Raw genomic sequence first — 11,125 nt, forward strand, 5'->3', positions numbered from 1 at the left:
TTGTAATTTTACTGTATGTTAAAGTATAAAAAAAACATTTTCTGGCTTATTGGATTTTAATTTTCTAGCTTACTGAAAAGGTAAAGAGAAGATTGCACAGTCTGATAAAAAGTTAATTCAACTACCTTTTCCGCTTCAATGAACTTTGTTGCAAGTGAAGCAGATACATGAGACATACTTTATTCCAATAGACACTATTTATTTTTCAAAATATAACTAATTTATTCTAGAGAAACTGATTCATCGTCGCATGTCTAACTAAATCAGGACTCTGAACCTTCCCGAGATCGCGCCTTTCCAACGGGTGCACGGTGTTACTATAGCAACAAAACGGAAACAAACTCAGGTTGTGGCCCCGCCCTTCCTCATGCTTAGAAAAGGAAGAGGCATAACTTCGCACAGACAGTACGCGGCCAGCCAGCAAGACGAGACAAAATCATGGTAAGTCTATCTTCTCTCCTCTGAAATGAGAGCAGCTTTTATTAATTTTGAATCTCACAAAGCGTGTTGTTTAGTGATAAGGACTATCACTTCCTTCCGTGTCAGTAACATAAAGTTCTTTGAAAACAAATACGTCATGCCAAACTGGCAGCAGTTCGAGATATAGAGCTTAGCTTTCAGCAGTGCTGTTTTTATCGAGTCTGTTAAAAATGTATTTTTTGCCTCTGCTTCAGTCTCCTACTTCCATCTAAAGTGCAGGTTTTTTGGTTGACTGATTTTCTGTGCTTGAATGATTTGCACTAATATGAACCCACATGGGAAAAGAAAAAAAAGGTGTCTTATTATCTCTTCCGTTATGTGTATTCGTGTGTGTTGGTGGTTAATCAAGCTTTTTTTTCCTCAACATGAGAGAACAAACTACTGGGCTATTCCTGTAGATTTTCTTATTTTTAACCACTAAATAATAGGTTTAACTTTACAGAGTTAGACTACTCAGCACCCAGTTGCATTTGTCTAGTAATGCGTGACTGCCTCTTAAGGATACATGAAACCTTTGTTGACTAAACTGAATTAGTTGAGTGGCATTGGTCGATAGTTTCAGGGTCAATCCTGAAAACTTGTGTTCAACAACGTGACGTCCTGCGCCATGTGGAAATTCCCACAGAGTTTCATTATGATGTCATCACTTTGTAATGAGAAAAAGCAGAAGTCATAAACATATTCTGTTACGTGGCAGATTAATGAGCCCTAATCTTTACTAGGGATCACTATCTATGATCTTATATTGCTACTGTCAGATGTTGCAACTTTAAAATCACGATTATACAGTAATAATGGCTTATACAGTACATAGTATGATGTACTGGATGTACTGTATGCATACAGTATGATGTATGCATACTGTACTAACTATAGCATGGTATTAAGCATGGTTTAATAGTTACACACAAGTTTCCTTGTATTTTGTATAATATTAAACTATTAGTTTAATAGTTATTAAACTATTATGTGAGTTTAATAATAGGTTTAACTTTTCAGAGTTAAACTACTCAGCATACCCAGTTAGTTTTCCAATACAAAATAAATGAACTGGCTACTGTCCGGTTGAAAAACGATCTTTTTTTTGTTTTTTTGTATCGTAATTAAGCATAATAATTCTGAAAGTAGCAAAATAATTGGTTCACTACAAACTTTGTTGTACCCTCTGCATGAGAGGAACTCTCTCATCTCCTCCATCACTCATTCAGTGTCTTCCCATTATGACACAAAGTCCCACTGACAAAGGAAAGCAATATCCAATTGCAATTACAGCTCTCAACATCAGAGAAATTTCTTGTATGATTAGGATTATTTTGTTGGATAAATCTGACCACAGCCTACATCTTATTTCACCCCTTGATAAAGAAGTCTGATCAAGTTGTGTAGTTCAGAATGAGAACGTCTGGAATATGTTGCAAGTCATTTTTTTATTGTAACTGTATAAACTGCTTTGATTTTTGAAACAATGCTCGGTTGAAATTTCCTAACTAAATTACCAGTAAGCATTTAGGTTAAAGAAGTCTCCCAATAGTTTGTTTTGCATGTTAAAACATGCATACTTAGACCTCCTTTAAGTAAAAGAAATGTAACAGGTGCGTTATTGCAAAGGCCATCACATCTTAGGTATTTCAGTGTTTCATTTTCCCTTTTCAAGTTGTCACTCCTTTACGGATATGACATATGCTACATGCCGTAAGCCACAAGTCTCACATGGCTTTACTGAGAACATCTCTAGGCAATGCCAAGTAATGCACCAGGTATTTTTTTCTAACCACAACAAAATGAAACCAACCTCTGAAACAAACTGTTTGCTCTAGACATGAAACCCATGTAAAAAGATTGTTTTGTTGTGTGAATCAGTAACCAAACCCTACATAGAGTGTAATCGGAAACTGAGAGCACAAAGGCAACAGCTCACTGATGCAATTTGAATTAGAAACCAAAGTGTTGACGATAGCCAGGCTGACCTAGATACAGTGTATTGGAATTCAGTTTGATTAAATTAGACATCTACCTTGGTAAAATCATGTAAACAATATCACCTGTTGTTCATATATATAGCTATAAAGATTGCTATCACATTTCAGTTAGTATCAATTATACCACTACTAAACTTACTGTATGCTAACCACCGAGTAATTATCAACCACCTGGGAATTCCCTCTTATCTTGGTTTCTGCCTAGCAGGCGAGGAGCTTATCTTTCCATTGTTATCCTGGGGTGTAGCAGCTGTTTGAAGCATTTAGAGCAGAGTGGTTAGACAAAGATCTGTTCTCAAATAGATGTCACAGGCAGCAACTGATTTCAACTTTATCTTGATTCGTCCTGCTTCGAGCTTTCATAATCTAAACCCTAAATAAATGGGAGGTAATTTTCTGCTTGGGAATTTCCTGAGCTAAAGTGTCTGCCAGGAAAATGGTGGTGAAAATTTTAATTTCCTCTTCACCGTTTTTACATTCCAGCTCTGCTGAGAGTTTATTAAGTAACCAGTGGCTCAATCAAATCACTCTTTCTGCTTCAGAGAAGCAAGATGCAAAAATAGGCAATTTGGTGTGAAAATATTAAATAGAGTCATTGAAGGTACCTTGTCTACAATTTAAGTATTTCCAGTAATACTGGCTTTGCACTTTCAAACACACTCTGTCTGTACTTCAGGGACTTCCCTGTGGGTGTTTGTTTGCAGAAGACATGCTGGCTTAAGTTCAACTAAGACAAAAAATAAAAAAATAAAAAAATCCCAGAATTCCCCAAATGTATGATTTATCCCAGCAGGGATAAGTCATACATTTCAGATAAATTGTGTTTTTTTTATGTACAATTTTGTGTTACTGTCTAGTGTAATTAAACACTTTATAGATGTACCTGCAAAAAATCCCAATATTTACTCTTTTATTACTTCAAGTCAATTTGTAAAAGCTCATAGACAAACACAACCTGTTTGTTTATAACTTGATTTAGCTTGTGTAAGTGCTTGTAATCAGAAGATAATCCATCGTCTTGCAATGCTAACTTGTGTTTTTGTTTCAACAGGCTTCAAAGATTTGGCACATTCTTCTGTAAGTCATCCTCACATTCCACCAATATATCACTGTGATTATGTGATTTCGGCCACAGACAGCAGCTCAATGATCATAAATAATGTGATCTCCGGTGTAACACTTTTGATGTAAAACCTGACCAGAAAACCACTACAAATGTATAAATAAAAATTTCCCTATGATGTCAGTTCATGTGAAAATATGTAGTTAAGTCTTGTAGATGTGCTGAGGTGATAAAAAAGTAGTATTTTTTTGATTACTACAATATTTTTTATAGTAATTTTAGTTTACTTAAAATCTAATAATGTCATCTGATTGGTGGCCTGCTACCTGTTGTTAAGGTGTTTTAAGCACTAGTGTGCCGACTTCGTCTAACTTTTTAACCAAGCACAAAATTATTTATACCCCGGGTGTTTTCAGATTTAAAGCACATTTTTAATTCACCACATGTCTTCAGGTTTGAAGCATTATGAACACGTTGAAGTGGGTCAACCAGAGTCCTGACTTGAATCGAACAGAGAATATATGTGCAGGTATAGATTAGTGTTTTGGCAGGGAGGCTGTAAATGTTGTTCCATTTGTTATTGGAAAAAGTATTTTAAAAAGATTTTGTACGAGATTACATTTCCACCTGATCTGTTCAAATTAAATCCACACCATTTGTTAGTAATAATAACCCAAATAATAAACAAATAAATAGACATCAATACAAATAAGTCCAAGAATTAATTGTTGTTAACGAATGAGAATAATAAAGAGAATAAGAACTGAACACACAAAGAAAAGCTGTTAGAAGTCGTGAAAAGCCAAAGTAAGTTAAATCAGCTGGTTAAGCTCCAACTAATGCCCAATAAAAAGCTTTTTTTTATTACCAAGGTATAAGACAAAAGACATTTCATTATGGAAAAGGGTTATATCTCTCAACTTTAATATAAATATTGATAGATTGTTCAAACAGGCCGTTGAAAGTTATTTTTATGGGAGACCTTATTAAATGAATTTGTGATACTGAATCATAATATTACATGCAACTAAAAGTCCCCAAATGTCCCAAGGGTGAGAATGCAGTGATTTTAAATATTCATGCATTACTCATTTCGATGTTTTCTCTCATGCCTCACCGACTGTGACTGAGCATTTTTACCTCTAGTGAAACAATCTGAAACCTCGAAGAATGTGACTCACTGCTTCTATTTGTACATATTTGCATTTGCAAAACGGGGAGGATTTTTGTGTGTAATATAGCTGTGACTCTTTTTATTACCCTTTTGATGTTTACAATGTTTTCTATTTTCTGTATATATCTAGAGAACAAAGGCTCCTTCTTCTGCTTCATCTAGCTGTGGTGATAACCAGACTCGGGTCAGCTGATGCTGGTGAGTATTCCAGTTAATCTCAAGGATTTTTATCCAGGACATCTAAATGAAACATGTTGCTTGGTAGTTTAAAATGACTCGCACTACATGCTAATCAATAAATAAAGAGTTGTCCAAAATTGTTGAAAAAAAGGGTCATTCATATGTTGAATAGTTTATTCCAAAAATAAAAATGCGAATGGAAACCAAATTAGACACAGTCACTGTGTTTTGATTAAAGAATTTCATAAGGGAAAATAGAAGCAACCTTTATTTTTCATCAGTAGAGAAATTCAGGTGTGCCAGCAAAATACTGATAGACAAGTTGCAGCATGAAGATTTGCACAGAGGGAAAATATTAAAACAGAAAGTAAAGACAAGGTGCAGAAGTGATGTCCTATGGAGTTAATGAGTAAATATCCTATCTTCAGTGGGTAACAATTTGCATTTTTGTTTAATCTGATTTAGTCAAGAAGAAGCAGGAGTTTAGTGTGCTAGACTTCAATGTTTTATTTAAAACCAAAGTCTCAAAAATAAACAGGTTTTGCAAACACACTTGAGGTACTATGTCTTAACTGTCTTTAGAGAAAATCATTATGTTTTTTATCCAAAATGGCTCTTTCAATCAAGCATAATTTTTTTTCAAAAGCAAAATATATATGGCAGCTAATGACACACAGTTAGCTCATAACACTCTCAATTTCCCATTCAGGAAGCTTTGGCTTGTAAAACCCTTTTTGAGGACACTGCCTGGACAGGAATTTTCCCCCCCAAAAAATCTTAAGAGTAACTGAAATTAATCTAATTTAGTCATCAAAACTTTATCAAAATGTCCCACACCCACACAAAACCTTAATGAAGAAGGGCTTACTCGCAAGAGAATGCTTTTTATTGTTTAACATTTTTTGATCATTTTCAATGCAGACGTTTTATGAAAAAAAAATGCTTAATAATTTCCTTTTTTGTTTGTGTCATTTTTCAGGGAATTCTCCGATTGTGTATGATGGGTTGGTTGGAGGAAATGTGACCATCTACTGCCCTGTAGCAGAAGAATCGCAACTGGAGTTTCTGTACTTTCAAAAAGTTGTTGATGGAAAGTCCGTTTTCCTTAATGGATATCATTCAAAACCTCTTCCAACTCAACTTCCAAACACAGAAATGGATCAAAACCACACAATGATGCACATCTACAGACTAAACCTATCTGACAGTGGGGAATACCAATGTTTTTATAGGTACAAAAATGCTGCAAGTGGCAATCTCTACGAGGTCCAGCTTTATCTTAATGTCACAGGTAGGCAAGTTTTTAACATTGATGTCTGTCTCATGTAATTATGTTTCATTCTTTGATGGTGGGGGATGAATCTGGAATCTATCAAACCAAAAGTTGGAGGTGAACTGTTATCTACAGAAGCAATGTTTGAGCCTTTATTTTACCGTCTACTCTTTAGAAAGATGCAGGGACGTTTTGAGGAATAGGGAATGTGTTTTTAAGTGAGAAATGAGAATTGCCTGTTTTAAAGAGGACTTCCTTTTGTTTTCTTTTCCTTTCATTTTCTCTTCTTTTATTTTTTTTTCTTTGAATGCAAACTGTGAAACGTTTCACATAAAAACATAAACCACTGCTTCCAATTTTTGATTTTGTGACATTTCACCCTCGTAATTAATGTATATTGATGATTATAATAAAACAAAAGCTGTAGTTTAATTTGTTTGACAACCTCACGTTTTCATCATCTGTCGTTCTTGCAGCTCTCTTCAGTAAGCCTGAAACCTCAGTCAGATGTAGAGAAGAAAGCGGCGTCCCATCGGACTGTAATGTGACATGCCACTCACATAATGGGTTATCAGGAAAACGGATGGAGTGGAATGTTCTTGGAAACGACAACAGGGATATGTGGAGGGTTCTCCGTAACGATGAAAGTCCTTCCAGAGACGAGTTGGTTAGCATCTCCAGCACTGCGAATTTTAACTGCTCTGTTGGTGAAGTGAAGGTGTCCTGCTCCGTGGACACGTTCACCTCAGAGATCGTCTCAGCATGTAAGTCCTCATTTGAAACAGGACCGTGAGTTATTTTCTGTACCCTGCCTTCCACTTTTAGTCACTCGGCAAGTTTTAGGAAGTGAGTAACCGATGAAAATTCCTCTGTACATTTATTTACTTTTTATGGGATATGTGTCGGAGTTTTTTTGCCTAATCTTACTGGGAAAGTGTCCACTTTTGGACTGAGAGGAGGTCGTTTGACTGTCTCAGCAGTCAAACCCTCTTTGCACAGATTCATGTTGGATAATTCTAAATAGATGCGACACAGAATATTTCAGCTTTCAAGGCAAAAACTAAAAGCAGGCATATTTCCCCATTAAATGTGTGGCGCAAATGCAAACCTACCAAGGCAAAACTGCTTACGTAAGAGTATGAAAAACAACAATCAGCCGCTATGAGAATGAGCCTAACTCAGGACATCCCATAGGAACAAATGACGAGATGGAGGTTCACCCTCAAACAAGATGAAAACTCTTAAAGTGGATACAGTGAAATTGTTTAGATCAAATATAATCATATGATTGAATGGGTTAGCCAAAAATCTGACTGTAAATCCCAGCCAAAAATCCAATAATCAGTTTCCTGATAGATGCAAAAATTGGTGTTCACACACACCCATCAAACAAGCTGACTGAGTTTGAGCTGTTTTGTACAAATAAGACTCAAGATAAGTTGTTAGAGACAAACCTAAAAGAGCCTTCCAGCTGTAAATGCAGTGAAAGGTGATGATACAAAGTGTTGACTTGAGGGTAATGAATTCAAATGATTACTCTATTTACTCGGTATATTATTGTGTTTATTTGTCTAAGTGATGCTTTTTTTTTTATTATTTGAGCTTCAAGATTATACATTGCTTTTTGTTGCTCAATCATAAAATCTCAAAGAAATACTTTTACTCATTCGAGTGTCTCATGACAAAGTGTGAAACCATTGAAGTTTGGAAGGAACTTAAAAGAGCTAAAAATATTACGTGTCTAACATGCTGGATAGCTACAATAAATGCATTAATATACTTAAGTTTTAGATATAAATTGTATAGCATGGGATTGCATCTTGTCTTTTATTACGATATGGGACTACACTTACTCTTTTATTGCAATATGTTGGTCAGCAGATATTCAAGCTAAAATTGAATAACTGATCTGCTATAATAATATAATGCTACGGCTCTGCTGTTTTCCTGGATTATGTGCACACATTCCTGCGCTGGTCAGCTCGACCGAATCAGAGATAATGCGGTTCCAGGTTCTGCGCCTAAAGCTGCAAAATCTCTGAAATAACTCATAATTAGGAAGTATGACTCATAAAACCGAAACAGTTAAAAAAGTATCTAAAATCATTAGTTGTGCGAGCAGGCGGAGCAGGAATGTTCCAGAAAAACTGTTTGTTTGCAGCTTAAATCTATATAATTGCGAGTAATCAGAATGTATACCAGATCTGACTGAATCTCTGTATGGATTTTTTCTGTCTGATCTCTTAAGATATCTTTTTGCATTTTATTAAAGTTTGGTTGAGTTTAAACTGCTGATTCGTTTTTTTTTGTTTTTTTTTTGATCTCTCAGATCACGAACCTTGGGGAAGATATGCCTTCATCTTTAAAAAACAGATATGAACGATTAGCTAGGATATCTGTCAATAAAACATTCTCCCCTAAAGGATCTTCTTGTTGTAGTTGAATATGGACAGTTTCAGTTGCGTTTTTCAGAGAACTGAATCTGCTGTTCAGTGTTGACAAAACCAGTAGTGAATATAAAAGTGTATCTGACCAGTAGCTGTAGAAATACACCACAGTGAACCCCAACAATTTACTCATCCTTTATTACATCATTTTTACTCTCCTCTAAGCACCATGTTTTGTAGAAAAGCATACAAGCACTAACGAAGCTTTTGAGCACCGACTTCCTCAGCTGAGATTACAATGTGTGTTCCCATTATTTTGTAATGACACTTGGGTTTTGAACCAGGACATATTTTACATAAAAAAAAAACCCACACTTGGAATGTTTTTCTCTTTTTTATGGAAGCTGACTAGTTGGCCAAAAAAAACAAAAAAAAAACAGAAATACAAAAGTTCCAGACTTGCACTTAAAGATGACTTTTCAGAACACATTTCAGACTCTAATATTTGTTGTTTTGTTGTTGTTTGTTTTTTTCTGAAGGTTCTTCTAAGTTCCCTCCTGATCCACCTTACAACTTCAGTTCTGCTGTGATAGCTGCGACTGTTATTTGTTCGGTTTTTTTGTTTGGCCCGCTTTTGTTTTGGTGGTTGAAGAACAGAACAGGTACTGACAAAGGTATTTCTCATGAAATTTTGAAAGTTTGACACATATTTGCACATATTCCTCTTTGATCCATTATAATATCAAAACAAAAAAAGGAAACTCATTGCCTGTTCTACTGTTTTGTTTTTTTCTTCCTAGGGTCAGTAGAACAAAACATTGTTGAGTGAGTATTGGTTTATTTGAATACCCCCACAATTATTTAGTCATATAAAACGATTGTACCAAAGTAGACATACTGATGACAAAAAAGCTTATGGCATTATTTGCAACATGACATGTCTACCAGCCAGGATGGAGACTCACTCACATTGTTTACTAATGTTTGTTTGTTTCCCTCCTTTTCTTTCTGTTGTATTTTCTACCATCCAGGGAGGTCATAGTTCTACAGCCAATGGGATCATGAATATCTACAAGAACATTTGAACTGCAGCTCAAACATCCTGGAATACAGGACCTAAGCTATTTGTCAGTCAAACGCACATGTGACCTAAAGCCGGTGCACGAATGCCCACCGAGCCTTTGACTCATCAGGGAGTGACAGTAGGGCATCTCAGCAGAAGGAAGTATTTACATTTAACTGGTGAAATTGTGCGTCATCAAACAAAAGTGGTTAACTTTCCAAAGAAATGACATTTCCGATGGGGCGTGGTTCATTGTGATCTGAGCGCACAATGCAAAAGAACGTCGAATGGGAACCTCTACCAAAGACGAGAAGTAAAACTGAACCTCATGAAGTCTCCTCTGTTGCACTGAGCTTTGCTGGAATGACTGCTCTACATTCACACTTGCAGATCTGGTTTTGAATGTGCTGATGTCTCAGTACTCTTCAGTGGATATTTTATAATATTATAAATCATTCTACAAAAAGGAAAAAAAAAAAAAAAATTTTTTTATTTATAAAAAGGTTGTGTTTGTACCAGCAAGACTAGTAGACTGAAGGAACTGTTCACGGCTTGATGTCAGTATTTTGTGTGCACAGTTATGTGCACTTTGACGTCATGGTATCAGTTCCAGTAAAGTGCAATATTTATAGAATGAGAACTTTTTTTTCTTTTTAAGTAAACTTTGAGATTATCGCGTCTTCCCGTTTTTATGTAAAAGAAAGTAACCATGTTGGACTATCATGAGATATTTAAGTTATTGTGTCTCTCTTTTTTATGATGTACAATGTAATGTTTACTCTGTTTACGCAGTTAGGGGAGAGGAGCTGTCTGGTTTTCCCCTTTGCTCTGAGTTACCAGACAGCTTCAAAAAGCTGCTTTCATTTCCCTAAAATTTGCATCACAGTTCTCTTCAGGGACACTTCTGTTTTTTTTTGTTGTTTTTTTTTTTGTTTGTTTTTTAATATGAGATTTTTTTTGTATCGACATTTGTAAGAAAACAAATAAACTCTGTATTTAAATTTTAATAATGCTGGGGAAACAAATGTTGTACCTTGTCTGCAGATGTCTGTATTTAAATCATTTTGAATTTTGAGAGAAAAACTGTGCACACTGTTCTGACACTAAAGAGGTTACTGTGGTGCCACAATAAAAAAAATAAATAATCTGTGATCTTATGTAACCTAACTAGATGATTTAGAGCATAACTGTGAAGCATAATGAACATATTACATGGTTAGAAAGCAAATAAAAATGTGAAATGTGTCATATTATACGGTCAGCCTTTCAGTGAACCAAAAGCATCATGACCGAGGAACGCAGCAGAAAGACTTGGGGGGGTGGAGGGGGGGAGCAGTTTTAAACTAGGGTTGGGTCATTAAACAATTTCCAGATTTAATTGTCCACCGCTCAATCTATCATATGAAAATGTGAAAAGTGTTCCACAAATTTGCCATGACATCACTGTCTGTCCAGTTTGACTGGCTGGACAAGGAGAGTAACAGTCAGAGAAGCAGGCAAATGGCCTGTGCTGACCTTGGAAGAGC

General features: G+C 35.7%; 1 protein-coding gene across 2 annotated transcripts; it reads left to right on the forward strand.

Annotated features, from left to right (window-relative positions):
• The first annotated feature begins 358 nt into the window (after nucleotides 1-358).
• Nucleotides 359-10,852, forward strand: cd80/86 (cluster of Differentiation 80/86). Of its 2 annotated transcripts, none has more exons than XM_016677392.1 (8): nucleotides 359-441; nucleotides 3,511-3,536; nucleotides 4,827-4,894; nucleotides 5,856-6,167; nucleotides 6,626-6,913; nucleotides 9,076-9,210; nucleotides 9,337-9,361; nucleotides 9,568-10,852. In XM_016677392.1, the coding sequence occupies exons 1-8, from the start codon at nucleotides 439-441 to the stop codon at nucleotides 9,599-9,601; spliced, it is 891 nt and encodes a 296-aa protein (XP_016532878.1). In that variant the 5' UTR covers nucleotides 359-438; the 3' UTR covers nucleotides 9,602-10,852. The 2 variants fall into 2 exon arrangements, with proteins under 2 accessions (XP_016532878.1, XP_007564161.1); XM_007564099.2 differs by having other exon boundaries at nucleotides 9,076-9,198.
• The last annotated feature ends 273 nt before the right edge of the window (nucleotides 10,853-11,125 follow it).

This window comes from Poecilia formosa, unplaced genomic scaffold (genome assembly GCF_000485575.1).
Source record: "Poecilia formosa unplaced genomic scaffold, Poecilia_formosa-5.1.2 Scaffold155, whole genome shotgun sequence".
Classification (NCBI taxonomy): domain Eukaryota; kingdom Metazoa; phylum Chordata; class Actinopteri; order Cyprinodontiformes; family Poeciliidae; genus Poecilia; species Poecilia formosa.

What these genes read in the sequence shown, in the direction of transcription:
- cd80/86 (XM_016677392.1), top strand. An exon ending in ACTCGGGTCAGCTGATGCTG is followed by an intron (nt 4,895 to 5,855) that starts GTGAGTATTCCA and finishes GTCATTTTTCAG; the next exon opens with GGAATTCTCCGATTGTGTAT. An exon ending in GCTTTATCTTAATGTCACAG is followed by an intron (nt 6,168 to 6,625) that starts GTAGGCAAGTTT and finishes TCGTTCTTGCAG; the next exon opens with CTCTCTTCAGTAAGCCTGAA.